The 15,263-nt window shown below is 37.8% G+C and overlaps 1 protein-coding gene across 4 annotated transcripts; it reads right to left on the reverse strand.

Annotated features, from left to right (window-relative positions):
• Positions 1 to 1,391: 1,391 nt before the first annotated feature.
• On the reverse strand, positions 1,392 to 13,927 carry ube2q1 (ubiquitin-conjugating enzyme E2Q family member 1). 4 transcript variants are annotated; one of them, XM_079465270.1, is made up of 13 exons: positions 13,376 to 13,927; positions 10,347 to 10,451; positions 7,312 to 7,434; positions 7,007 to 7,063; positions 6,726 to 6,881; positions 5,748 to 5,832; positions 5,612 to 5,672; positions 5,400 to 5,490; positions 4,638 to 4,696; positions 4,324 to 4,372; positions 4,028 to 4,123; positions 3,805 to 3,871; positions 1,392 to 3,394 (listed from the first exon to the last, which is right to left on the reverse strand). In XM_079465270.1, the coding sequence occupies exons 1-13, from the start codon at positions 13,532 to 13,534 to the stop codon at positions 3,363 to 3,365; spliced, it is 1,140 nt and encodes a 379-aa protein (XP_079321396.1). In that variant the 5' UTR covers positions 13,535 to 13,927; the 3' UTR covers positions 1,392 to 3,362. The 4 variants fall into 4 exon arrangements, with proteins under 4 accessions (XP_079321396.1, XP_079321398.1, XP_079321395.1 ...); XM_079465272.1 differs by having other exon boundaries at positions 6,741 to 6,881; positions 13,376 to 13,921; XM_079465269.1 differs by having other exon boundaries at positions 6,726 to 6,884; positions 13,376 to 13,903.
• Positions 13,928 to 15,263: the final 1,336 nt, after the last annotated feature.

Raw genomic sequence — 15,263 nt, forward strand, 5'->3', positions numbered from 1 at the left:
ATTCTATTCAAAAGGTTACCTATAGAGTTTTGTTCTTGAACTAGGATTTGGAGGTCTGCTGAAACAACTAATGAGATGTCTGTCCTCTTGTAGAGGTCAGCGGTGGAGAAGTACAACACAACAAATGCAAGTATAATTGGGACTTATGTGAACAATGGGCTATTAACCTCCTCGAGCATCTCTGCAGAGCCTTTCGCTCAGATTCTGCCTCTTAACTAAAGTCTGTTTCAATTCATTGTGTTTATATTGGGTTTGTCTGCCCAGCCTGTGACTCAGAAACATGATTTAATCAATTCATGTTTTATTCTTCTTTGTGGAGGCATCCTTATGCAGCCCTTAGACAAACCACTAAGAGCGGTGCATTTCTCTGACAGTTCACCCGGTCTGTCCTGTAAACTTCTAAAAGCTTGAAAGCAAAAAGGTGAAGAAAAAAATAAGGGGGGGGGATAATTCAACTGCTATTGGATGAAAGAGGGATTTACATTCTAAAAAGGACTAATCCTTAGTTACAAAAACTCGTAAAACCACTGGCCTGAACATATAATGAATAAAACAAGAACAAACGATAGATAAAGGTGTGTTGAGCTTGAAGAAATGTATATTTACTGACATGTACAAATGCAATGACTTTCAAAATGTGCAATTCGTTTATATTTTCGTAGGCTAATGTCGCCATCTGCTGGACATACATAACCTACTTTTTTGAACAGCAGTACATCATCAATATACACCCGCTGAAAGAAACCATTCAAAGCAGCGTTTCTGGATGTATTGTGGCCATTTCACTCCAGCGTCTGTTGAATGTCAACAAAATCAAACCTCAGGAGTGACAAAGTCATCTAACGGCAATGTGAATGACTGACAGCATGACAAGACACAAGAAAATTGTGATAAAAATCGAGGTTTTTACATAAAATATATTTTTTAACTTCCCTCAAAACATGTACAAATAATAGGTATTGCAGAAATGACATATTTTAGCACAGATATATCACAGTTCATTGCATGCATAATTTCTTCTGTGATTAAATTGACAGAATATTATTTAATATATATTGCAAACAATAATAATCAGTATTTAGTACATATTTAATAAAAGTAATAATAATAATAAGTAATTAATTTTTAACTATTTTAATTGTTAGCTGACTATTTTTGGAGGGGCGAAAGAAAAAACTGGAGTGGCAATGCCCCCCTTTCACATTTCCTAATTCAGGGAATTTTCCCTGTTTGTCAGAGCCTGCTCGCACCCTTATGGTTGCCATTTACATTTATAAACTGAAAATATTATTTATAAACTATAAAAAAGTTTTAATATCTGTTATTTTACTTACCAACAGAATTGATCATTTGGAGTATTTTTAGGCAGTTGTCACGAGACAGTTGCGTATTTCTTAAAATTCTTTATTCATAAACTTGATGCAAGTTTACAAATTGTTCTGTACATGGTCAAAATTACACTTACAATGGAAAAATAATAAAACGCAACAAAACCAAAGCATGCTAACAGTGCATAACTCATTCAACCCCTCCCACCCACTTCATACACTGTGGAGAAAACCAGGATCTCAAACCATTATTAACCAAAAACCCATCACGTCAATCATAGCAAGACTGTATGATGCTTGTGACAACTGTACAACTTACTTGAGAGGAGAAATGGATCTGTCAAGCCCTAAGACCTGATCGGAATCAGCTTTAAAAAAAAAATCTCCATTTTTTGCAACCCTCCTCGAATTCTTGAAAAAACCTCAAGGCGATATAATAATGTGGATTTCGAGGATCTGGCATCCGTGCTGTTACCCCAGAATGAGACGTGTGACAGGATACAGTGATGTTTGGACATAATGTTCAGATTCAAACTATGGCTTGATGTCAGAATGCCATTGAATATCAAAATTGGCTCATGTTGTCCTATAAAAGAAAAGCTGTATGGGCACCACCGAACAATCCTCAGTACATACAACAGCTTTGCCAAACAGGACGCGCGGTAAAGGCAAGCACAAAACAGTGCCACGTTTATTACACTTAAGAAAAAGATGTAGAACCAACAAACAGAACAAGCCAACAGACTGTCAAAGCTTTTGAATTGCATAAAGATATTAACACCAATGAAGGGCTTGAAACATTCATACTACATCTCTTACAACTCCTTAAGATTTCTGAACAACTGATTTGATGAAAATCTGGTGTTAAATGGGAATACTAGCGATAAAGGCGTGGATGAACACAGCGGAATGAACTCAGGGCTTGCCAAAAACTATACAGTTATATTCTACTTATTAATTTCCTCCTTTTAAGGCATTTTTGGTTACCCCCAGGTTTCCCCATAGACACTGTAATGGGGCTTTAAACAACTTAGAAAACAAGAGTTACAAAACCTGCTTGCTTTTATTTCCACTATAATGAGATGTGTTTTAAGAATTTATTTTCGACATATTTTAACTTTGTGCCCGGGAGTATACTGGCATCACAGGGTGGCATTACGGGACTGTTAATAAACTCTGGCAACTGAATATCCAGGAATGATCTTTGACTTTACCATAACAGCACAGCCATAAACATTCGCTTCCATTCGCAAACAAAACTAAAAAACAAACAAAACAGCAGTAGTCATAATGCATACATAAATGTGTGACAGGTATTTCATTTGAGCTCCATGAGACTTTCCATTATGCCATTCGTTTCCTTCCATTTATGATATATTTTCAGGGATATTTGTCGGCTGTAGGTGGCATGTTTAAAGTTCAGTCCACCCAACTGGGGTCTTCGATTTTAAATGTTTAACAATTCTGCTCATTCTTGCAAACATCTTTACAGGTTTACTTACGAGATAATTCGACTACAGTGATAAAGTCCAGCGTTCTTCAGTATATGGCCAGTAATAACAGAAAAGAAATCCAACAGCGAATGAAACAATGAGGCAACGAAAAGTTTGTTTCACTGATTCGAATGAATAATTCCAGAACAGCCTATAGGAAAGTGGAAATCTCCGTCACTCTGTGTCTGAGGTTCGCGCGTGTGTCTCTTCTGGAATCATGAAACACATCTGAATGGAACGAGAGGTCACATAGCACAGGCTTCCCAGGTGGGTCAAACGTGACAAAACAAAAAATCCTTTGCAATTTAAATATCCCGTTGAAAATGAATGGGAGGCAGAGAGAAAGAGAGAGCGCACGTACTGGTTGAAGTGACCAGCATATAGACGTGAGGTGATAAGGTCGCTTCTTCAGATCAGATCTCGCATTCTTCATTATTCACATAATGTCTTTAATTAGCAAGAATGAGTGGGATAAAAAGAAAGAAAAAGATGATGTTCACCCCAGGATATTCTGTCCATATCTGAATCCATGGTGTCTGGTTTACCCATCTTCTTTTGGTGGTGTGTACCAGCCTGTGGAGATCATGACAAATGTATCAAGCAAACCAACTGGTATGAAAGGTCATTCACAAAGAGGCTGCCAAACATATGTCAAGAAACACGGTCCTCAACTTGTCATACTGTACTAAAACATTTCCTTGACAGACGCCAAAAATAAATGCTTTTATGCTTTGTGGCTTCAGTCAATGTCTGCTGTTTTAAGGCCTTTCATGCTAGTTTACATCTACAAACAGAAAATACCAATATAATTATATTTATATTGAACCATTTTCAAACCAGAAGAGGTGTATTAAGTCATTTTTGGTCATAATAAACTATGAGTTAAATCTTTTGCCAAACCTTCTGAAATGTATTATTAATTAACCAATTACATTTGAATTTGGGTATAAAATTATCCACTTGTTTAAAAAAATAAGACTTACCATTCTTTTCATGGATTTGCACCAGTGATTTATATGACTGCTGTGCTCTGGCAAGATTGTACTGATTCTGAAAACCAGACATAAAGGATCAAAACAGTCAGGTATGTGTTTTGACACAGGAGAGGATTTATATAAACACAACTGTTGTGAAACTACAGCATCTGTGACAAAGCCAAATGCATGCATAAAACACACAAGCAAACAAGTAAATACATTTGTTTACCTTGTTGGCTCCAAACTGCACTCTTGCTTTTCCTTTGACTAAAGTGGCGTTTATCTGCATGATGACAGACTCTATGGAATAGGCACTGCTCCAGCCCTGAGAGAACAAAACAAACTAAACTGAACCAAATCAACTTTTACATGACACCGGCCAAAATGACCATCTAGCAAAAGCTTCTTAAACAGCTCATTCAGTAAGTGTTGGATTTCTAACATTATAAATTCAACACATTAGATATACATATCCATTTCATCTCTCTAGTGTTCAGTGCAGACAGACCTGGCAAAGAAACATACCTGTTTTGTGAGTAGCTCCATACACAAAGCTCCTCCACCAAGTACATAACTGCAATTGATATAAAATTTACTTTTGAGTATCTTTTTCAACAAAGAATCAACATATCATGCATCAACTTTTATCCAACACGGTTTCAAAATCTAATCCAATATACAACTTGATGTTAAACAAAGACATACAATCAATACAAAAACGATGTCACTCATGCAAGGCCAATAACATAACCAGCAAAACCACGAAATGATGTCAGTAGTGTCAGCACATACCATGAGAGTAAAGTCAATAAATAAATACATTTACAAAATGGTCTTACCCTCCAGATAGCACAGGAGACACTACACGTACAAAAGGGGGATCGAAGGGGAAATTATCCTGCAAAAAGAAAAAGGATATTTTGAATGGAAAATCAAATAGTTAACACATGATTCTTTAACACTTTAAGCAAGCTTTGGAGGCCTCAAGGGGTCATATGGTGCGAGTACGCGTTTTTCTGTTTCTTTGGTGTGTTATAAGTTGCCCATCCATCTATTAGACATGTACAATTGCAAAAATTAAACTGTTGGAAAAAAAAATGAATTCAATCTAAAAGCGAATGCTCACCCAGACCTGCCTGAAACGCCTTGTGTAACCACACCCCCACAAAGCTACGTTGATTTGACTAAGAATGTATACACACGTAAGGTGGGCGTAACTAGGTTCCAAAGCAATTGTACAGACAATGTTCCAAATATATAATACATTTCCGTCACACGCTAACAGTATTCGACCAATCACTGCGCACTGGTCAACTGGCCAATCATAGCACACCTCGCTTTTCAGAGCGATGCGCTTTGTAAAAAAATCTGCACGTTTCAGAGTGTCGGGGCAAAGATGGAGATAGAATCATGCACTACAGCGTTTTTCAACCTTAAATCGCATAAACACTTGCATTACATCTTAAACAAACAACAATATTCGTTTTAGCCGTGTCATATGAACCCTTTAATTTTGGTGGTAGTGCTGCGAAAGCAGTTGCTTGGGTGAACAAATACGTAAATCAAATGAACTTTGTGTAAAGAATCTTGTTCTTGCTCACTTTGTATGAGAAGTTGAGGAGTATGTAGTCCATTCCTTCCTTTTCCTTCAGCACCTGGAGGTCACTGTGAAGAGGACTGTCTGGATCCACCCTGAACAGTCACACACCAACAGACAAATCGGTCAAACTAACTTCACTGTGACCTACGTGTCTTCACTTTAACAACCACCAAAATAAGAAAAACATGACAACCAGAAAACCTGAATGCTTACGTTCTTAATTTTACATGCCACTCGTACAGGCTGTCATTGACCAGTTCAACTGAGTAGATTCCTGCAAAGTACAGAGATCGATGAGAGAATTGTAGGTTACTACAACTATGTTCATGTCATTTGCAGGCATTCGTACCATTTTTGTAACTTTGAGATCTGTAGATCTCCCTGAGCTCCTTCATGAGACGATCTGACGCTTGAACAGATCCTGAGACTGCACCCTACACAGAAACAACAAAACACAAACGCAAACGACAACAAGTCACAGCACGAGATATAACAAAGCTTGCCTGAAAATGTATGTTACACAATAGTCATTCTGGAGCTGGACAGAAATGAGAAGAGACATGTTAAAGTTAAGCTATTATAGGTGTTTGTTTTATAGAAATCAAACTCAAGTGAAAGACAATGTGTAAAAATAATCACTTTTATTTTTACCTAAATACAATGACTTAATGATGTGGTCCAAAGGCATAATAAAACCTAGCATGGGCTAGCTCGCCCTCATGTGGCCAGACAGTGAAAACAAAGCTTTAGATTTCAGAGCACCTGTTTGCAGATTAAAAAACCTATACCAACCAACTTAAATAACTAAAGATTACTTTAGCAGCGTGAAGAAATGGCCAAAAAGACAGCTTAGCTCAAAATACTATTATTATTATTAAATCATATATTATTACTATTATTATTAGCTTTCCTGTAACTCGGTGGTAAGAGCATGGTGTTAACAACACCAAGGTCATGTGTTAGATCCCAGGGGATTGCACATACTTAGAAACAAATGTATAGGATAATGCAATGTAAGTCGGTTTCATCAATGACATGCGCCTGGCCCAAAGTTAATTTCAGTCTGTGTTTGGTTACAATATAACAATTGATATTATATATATGAATATTCATACATATTAATATTTTATTGTATATTGATTGTTTTAAATTAAATTAAAACAAATTCTACTAATTCTTCTTCGCTAGGTCTACCGGAACTTAAGTTTGGGCCACATAACGTTTATGTTGTTGCTGAGAAACCGTCTATAAAAATACAACAATGCCTGATGCAAAAGTGCCTCAGTTTCCCCACCACAACCCCGAAGCATAAAGAAAGTCACCTTACCGAATGAGCACTTACATTCAAGTGGTCCTGCCTCTGGTTCTTCCGGATCTTCTCCAGGATGGCCAAATTCTCCTTTTCAATCCCATCATCCTCCGACTTCTTGCCATCCACCGGTTCCTCCTCCTTCATCTCATAGTGATCGAGATCCTCAATGTCCTGCTGACAGAGCACACATACACAGACAGAAAGAGACAGATAAGAAGTGAGTGACGGATTCCACCCTTCACACTGAGAAAAAAAGAGATTATTCTCAATCTCAACATAAGGAAGGCAATCTGAACCTCTCCCATGTCTTCTTCATCCTCCTCCTCTGAGGTGACCTCATCCGTGTTTACAAGCTAGAAGAGACAACACATTTAGAATCACCAAAATCAAACCTGCCTATTTACGGTCTTTAAAAATGTCACCCAAATAGCTTCCGTTTTAAAGCTTTCCGTGGCACACAAAATGAGAATTTAGGAATCATTTAGCAGAACTTGCACATTAAATGACAGTCAACTGACCATTATTGTCTGGAAAACAAAATGTCAAAATGCCTAGTTTGGGTCTAGAAATCCAATGAGTCAAGATCAGAAATAACGTTGACCTTTCTGTCCTGGTTGACAGGTCCGGCGGGGAGCGGCTGGTCCAGCATCTCTACATCAGGGTGTTGGGGAAGATTATAGAGGCGGCACAGATCGCAGATGAGCCTTTTTAACTGCTGCAAAAGCTACAATAACGAACACAGCGTTAGAACATTAGTTGACACCTGCAGGGTTCTCACACAATTACCCAATGACTTTTCACAATGTTTCCATTTAATGCTGGGTACCCATTCTTGGAATGAAACATGTACATTAGTGCTTTTGCACAAGTGTCTCTCTAAGAAAATGTGGCGTAAGATTTAAATGTGACTCAACTGTGAAATGATTCAATGCCTACAGGCACCATTTCAAGATTTTTTTATTTTGAAATGTACTATTCATAGACATGTGTTTAGGTGAAATTATCCTTTTTCTGTGAACTACTAACAATATTTCTACCGGTTTTCAAATAAAAATAATCTTTCTATTTGCAGAAAATGAAAAGAGTTCAAAATAACAAGAAATGATGTGTGTTTTTCAGACCTCAAATACTAAGAAAACACATTCATGTTCACTTTTAAGCAATACAACTGTAACATTTGTACATTTATTTAGGAAATGTTATTATTTTATGTGATAACCTTGATGTTTATCAACGTGTCTTGTCATGCTGTCAGTCTTTCACATTGCTGTCAGATGATTTTATGTCACTCCTTCGGTTTGATTTTGTTAAAACTCAACAGACACTGCCTGGAATGGCCACAATACATCTAGAAATCCTGCTTGAATACAATTTTGGAATGTTCTCTTATTTTTTCCATGGCTGTATGAAATAGTCAATTAAATATTTTGGAGAAACTAAAACAATCAAAATAGAACTTATGACTTTTAAAACTTTTTTATAACTTCCAAAAGACATGTCAGGGCCTGAAAATGACAATGAACATTCCTGATAAAGTATTAGTTTCTATGATCGTGGGAACCCTGCAGTAAAAATCATTAGACCCCAGAGCAGATCACCACGTTTCTTACATTGCCTTTTACACCAACACAAGCGTGAATGATATATCAGTCCCATAACAGGATTTGGTTGCGATTTCTAGGTTTAAATAACCAGGTTTTATTGGTAATATGCGGACGAGAGAAACACAGAACTAATCCTCTTTCAGTCTGCTGTGCTAGCGAGGACACTCGTGGTCACAGTGCTGTAACAAAAGTAGATACAATTTCACTGGCATGTAACGAATACCTGAACGCCAGCTCGCACGTGAAAATGAATCAGGCTTCGTGGGCACCGGAGAGAACAGCCACAGGGCCGATCTGACAGCTTAGCTGTGGGGCCTACACACCTCAATTTGTTTAAAAAATTCATTAAAATCAACTGCTAGTAATCTGCGACGTTTGCATGACAAAATGATCTGCAAATAAACCATAAATAAACTTAACAAGAGGCAGTTGAAGAACTGAATCACTACATTGTCTAGAAGTGAACCCTGAGCAGTCTTGGTTTCCAGAGAACCTGACGTGAACTCCATATTTCTTCATAAATGATCATTACTAAAGCGATGACCTATATTTGCCTGGAGGATCACATGACTCCTTAAAAACTTGCAAGTTAGAGGACCCTCTGTAGGACAAACAAGTGTGTGTATGTTGGACAATGGCATCTTCAAGTTTAACACATTGCAAAAGAGGCCTAAGGAGAATTACCCAGATCTGGTGTCAGGGGTAGTTGAAAAGCAGCAAGAGGAAAGCGTCAGACTAATGCATTTCATGAAAGACAAGATGATCTTTAAAGGATGCAGCTCTTTTTCATATAATGTGAGCATAAAGTGACCACAGACTAGCAGTATTATAGAAGTAGTTTATACAACTCATGCAATATGTAAAAATGACAGAAGTTTCAATGCCTGAGCAAACTATCCCTTAGGTGTTTATATTCAATGCTCAGTGCAGCTAAAATGTTTAAGGAGCAATGTGGATTTAAATCAGGATTCAACGCAACATCGTCTGACAAAATAACCAAACATCTACATTAAAGAGCATCTATATGGTGTGATTTTGGCAATATTACTTATTTGTCTCATGCTGTTGTTGCTCCTCTCATCAATGCCGTTGTCTTAAGAGCGCTTCTTCAATTTCAAATCCGAAGTTTCATTGCAGCACACACAATTCACACGTGTAGCACACACAATTCAGAGCAATTTCAAAAATATACACACCGCACCGAACTCACTGGTAGAGGGCAAGAAGAGCTTGCACACAGACACACACAGAAATAGGGCTTGGCGCCGAGGGTGGTGCTCCACGCAGCATGAGATTGAGAGTCGCTAAGTGTAAATACACTGCTCACAACTGCAGCATGTTTCAACTGTTTTAAATGGTCCAATAATCATGAAAAATCGATTTGTGGCAGCCAGTGTTGATAGTGTGTCGGTCTGCCACGAATAAATAAATAATAAATAAATAAATAATAATAATAATAATAAAATGTATGGCATTTTTGTCAATATATCCTCCAAAATATTACACACTGGACCTTTAAATCCACCCTCCTGTTTAAATACATGTTAAACACAATGAAGTCTAAAAGTGGCCTGTGAGTGTCCCAGTTTACAGCGCACGTGTCTATTACTGACAACAAATAGATCAGACGGACTCAAAGTCTTAGCATACGCAGCTCAAAAGGCTCTTTGTTTTCAAGCTCTACCTACAGACGTGTATAAATCAGTGTGTGATCCACCCGTGGGTTTTACAGAATGGTGCAAACTCACATCACACCATTTTGTTTGTTTTGTAATGTACACAATTACAGTGCAGCTGAGGTGTTAATGACTATTTACTGCTTTTCTATGCATCATGATGACAACACCTGTTTTGCTATAAACCGTAGCTGGGTGTTCCAAGATATAACGACATTTAGAGCATAAAGAGATAACGGATGTTATAAATGACTTGAACTGATGTCACGATGTGAAAGTGAAATATATCATAATGCTATCAAAATCTGATTGCACAACGCTTCGTGCCCAAAGAACTGGCGAACATTGGCACTTACCACTGTACTGCCTTTTCTAACATCCTCAAGACGTTCTAGCACTTGAGTCAGACTGGGGTCATCGGAGTCCACAAACCATATTGGGGGTGTTGAGGGGTAGGATTCCTGAAAAATTTGTCAACAATACATTTGTAAGTTTCAGAGGCATGGGGCGACAATGCCCTTACAGCCCATGAAATTGTTTTATTTTGATTCTTTTGATGACTATAATAAGAAATGTGGCAATGACAGGTGTCTTTAAACTTTTCACTGCTAGTGGATGTAATGTCAACATGATGCGTATACCTGCATTGCACCTCTATAGAGCACTTATACACATAAACCACATTTGTTAACAGAAAAACAACAATTCCTGACATCCAAAAAGCTTTTGTACAAAGACAATAGGTTTGACCATGCTCAGGTGTATCCGTATTTATTAAGAACGAAATGCGTAGGTTGTTGTGCAGATGCAAGAAAGAAGTTCTCTGTATAAATACTATAGGAAGAGATTATTTCCAAAAAGAGATGACTCTAGAGATAAAAAATCATGTTGTTTATTATGTGATCATGTTTTTATTGCGTTTTATTGTGTTAGATGTATTTTTTTAGTTATTATGGCTTACACAGTGTCACAACCGGACGCGACAGGCATTAATGGGTCTGTTGGACAAAATGTAAAATTATAATGGGTTCTAAATGCGTTTCTAATGTCTTTTGTCATGTCGAGCCGGTCGAAACCGGTGAAGACACGTTGTTAAATCAAAACAAAGCAACTGCAGTTTGATTAATATTAACTGTAATGCAAAAAAACATGATTTCTCTCATTTTGGAAATAAACTTCATATGTTGCACACTAGTACCTAACGCACATTTAAATGAATATAATTATAACCCAAACATTTGAATTGTTCTTATGTATTATATTTGTATTAAAACACTTTATGGTTTATTTAATTATTTAGAGTCGTATTTAAACTTGTTTACAGTATACAGTATGGACGCTGTTGTACAGTAAATATGCTAAAGAAGAGATTGTGTGCAGTATTGTAAACGTGTGCTGACTGCATACAGAGGCATAGGAATGGGGAAGGCAAGGCAGGCAATTGCCTGGGGCCCCGCTTTTGAGGGGGCCTCTGAGGGCTGACCAGTGAAACAGTCAGAAATTGTAATCCTAATAAAACGTGTAACAACATTTCGGAAAACCCCCTTCGCTGGGCCCTCTCTCCTGCTATGCTGGCTACGATATCCGTGAAACACGCGTAAAACAGCCTGTCTTTTGTAGCCCTTGATATGTAGCGCGCTCTTCAATCCTTGCAGTGCGGAGTGTGTGTATTTACAGCTATTGGCTATGACGTTTGCATGTGTGCAGTTATAACTTTTGTTATAAATGCAGTTTACATAATGTCATGCTGGAGCAATACAATAAAGTTTCCCATCCACTGTAAAGTTTTCACTTTGTTCGTCTCATCAACACACTACACAGTTGGTTTACACCCCATCATGGAGGCATACTTAAAGCGATACTCCACCCAAAAAGGAAGATTCTGTCATGAATTACTCACCCTCTTGTTGTTCCAAACATCTATACATTTCTTTGTCCGGTTGAACACACAGAGAGATATTTGGGGGAATGTAGGAAAACAAAGACATTTGACTACCATTTAAATTGTTCCTACTATGGCAGTCAATGGTGCTTCAGAACTGTTGGTTGCTAACATTATTCCAAAATATCTCTCTTTGTGTTCAACCAAACAAAGAAATGTATAGATGTTTGGATCAACTAGAGGGCGAGTAATTCATGACAGAATTTTAATATTTGGGTGGAGTATCCCTTTAAAGCGATCCTGTTGCTATTTTCATTTTGATTTCAAACATATTATTATGTACGTGCCATTAGATGCACTCAAAGTCTTAGACAGAGGTGACGGACAGCCCTCGTATCAACTGCTTATCGGAGTCGATGGAAAATAAAGATAAAAGTTCCTTACTGATAAATAACGACTTAGCAGGTGATTGTGACAATTATAAGGGGATTTGTGCTTGTGGTATCCATTTAGAATTATAAAGTGTATTAAAATGTGAAAGGCATGATGAACAATTGTATCTTTTGAAATAAAATTAAGGATACAACTATTGTTGTCAAATGATAGTGTTTCTTTAGACTAATATAATTATTTATTTGTTCGCTTTTATGATGCAAACCATACCTGTATACAAAGGAACATTTCTTAATTTTCAATGTACAGGCACATTATAAATATTCGGGCACTGACATTTGAATGTTGTAAAAGTAAAGAATTGTATTTGATGTCACATCTATTTTGAAGTATACTTTTGGACAAATATATATATATATATATATTCACAAAAAAAGGTAATTGAATAATATTGCCTTGGGTCCCCACTTAATGTAGGTTCGCCTCAGACTGTATTAGTGAGCACTGCATGTGCTTTATCATACAGCTCAGCTCCATATGTCCAGTAATGACAAACATGTTTATGTAGAAAGGCACGACACAAGGTTTGATGTGCCCGAGTGTGAGGCGTTGAGATTTGACGTCACTGTCCGTCACGCAACAGAAAATGGCATCCGGAAATCAGAACAACAACGACACCAAAACTGGGTCAAAAATGATAACCCTGATCACCAGACGCGCATCAAACTGTAACATGATGACCACGATTCCTTGTGGTTTTATTAATAACCGGCCATTTTAACTTAGATACTGTAAAGACAGTTGAGAGGGAAGTGTATACAGTACATATCAATACAAATAAATGAAAACAGATCAATCGATGTTTTTCATACAAAATCCATTAAAGCGACTTGTTTGTTTGGTAACGTCAAAATCAAAATGACAATGATTAGTGGGAAAACGCTTTAGATGATAAGTTATCTAACACAGAGGATCCCGTTTTAACGTATGCTGCCTACCTAGGGATTTAAACGCGCACACAAATGCTGTCTAGCTAGGTAGGTATCCACCTAATGTTTCGATGCAGCAGTATTTGTTAAGATGACACGCAAGTGGATGTTTCTCTCATACCGTGATATTGCAGTGAATAATGAGCAGCTTCTCTCCGGTAACGTTAAACTGGCAGCTCAGCTCATCCGGCTTCCAGTCGATGATCCTGAACCGCTCGTGGTTCGGGTCGAAAATGGACTCCAGAAACTTCAGCTCGGCCTTCAGTCCCGAAACCGACATCTTCCACTACTCATCTCCGGCGACCGAGAGGGAAATAAGAAAAACCAGAGAGATAGCGACGGACAAAAGAAGCGGAGATGCGCAGTTAAAATCGGCGCTGTTTTCCTCTCGCTGAAGGCCACCAGCACTCGATGCTTTTCCGCCTGTGTTTTTATGGATGACAATGTAGAAATTAAAGCTTTAATACTCTTAACACGCCTTCTGTAAACGCTCCATGTTTCATCGAATCTAACGAAACGGCTTAAAACGCTGATTTCGGGAATAATGTGGCAGTAATGTAGATGTATCCGCAGACTCTTGTGTGTATACGGCTGTGCGGAAGCTTTTTTCTCAGGGGTTTAAAGATGGAGGTATGAGTGGAGGACCTGCAGTCCCAGCATGCACTGCGCACGGGACAAATACAAACAACGTAGATCTTTTTTGGGTTATTTTTCCCCTCATTGTTTTATTGTTTTAAATGGATGTTGATAACTATAATCGGATTTAAATAAATAACTAAATAAAACACGCATTTTACCTACAATACATTTTTTATAGGCTACATACATTTTATAAATACATTTTACGCACAGTAAAATATTGTTGTTTTCCCGAATGTTTTACTTATTTCAATTATGTGTTTTCGTTTGTTTTGTTAGTCAGTTTAAAACACACATTTATTATAACCCAAAACACTTAAGGCGACGTGTTCGCATGTGGACAACATGCGCATGTTGGAACTGACAAGTGCTTTCAGAAGGTTCACTTGAATCCCATAGGAATTGTCACTACATGTGATCTTAAGGATTTTTACCTGATTTGAGTTTGCATGGCATTCAAACACAATTATTCCACAAACACACAAATTCAAGGGCTTTTCTGTAAGTGCTTCAATAAAAAATTTGGCAATATGATGCTGTTGCATGTAGGCCTATGGGTCAGATTAGCCGATGTAAATGTATTCTATAATATTGAGACACTGAACCAAACTGTCTTTGAGCCCGGACGTAAAGGAAGATGAGAAGAATACAAAATGTGAACAGACAAGCACGTATAGGGCCATGAGGCATGGCGAAGTAAACAAACCTACCCATCCCTGGAGACTAACCCCTTTAACTGTAATGCTTGTGTGTTTTTCTTGTTGAGCTATGAGAGCCCTTTCTCCTCAGTAACTGTGAATTGCCTTAGCCCACTTCTGGGGACATTTTACTGGTCCTCCCTAAAAAAAACGCGTGTTTCTATGCATTGCACCTTGTGGGAACCAATCATCACGAAAAGTGCCCACACTGTATAAACCCCACAGTGTGGATACCCCACAAAGATAGTAATACCAAAATAGTTTTACCACTTTTGGTCCCCATAAACTAAAATGATGTTTATAATTATTTGTGTAGCCAAGGGCATCAAATATAGACATAGATACCCAAGACTAGCAGTGTATTGCAGCTCATACGAGTGATTTTGATTTGCCTTATCAATTATTCAAATGAGTACATAGATCGACACCTTTAAATTTTATGTTTTTGCCACTGCACGTCAGTTCCAAAACACACCACTAGCTGGCACTATGCGCCCATATCTTTTCAGTTGCCCCTTGGCTTTTCGCAATCTGTGTCTCGTCTCGTAAGGCTGCATCGTTGTGTCCTCTAAAGGATGCGGTATACGGAGGATTCTCAATTTAGAATTAAACGAGACGTCCTTCGTAGGACAAACAGGCAGAAAAGGAAACAGGATGTACCAATCAATTTAC

Source organism: Barbatula barbatula (assembly GCF_947034865.1).
Source record: "Barbatula barbatula genome assembly, chromosome: 10".
Classification (NCBI taxonomy): domain Eukaryota; kingdom Metazoa; phylum Chordata; class Actinopteri; order Cypriniformes; family Nemacheilidae; genus Barbatula; species Barbatula barbatula.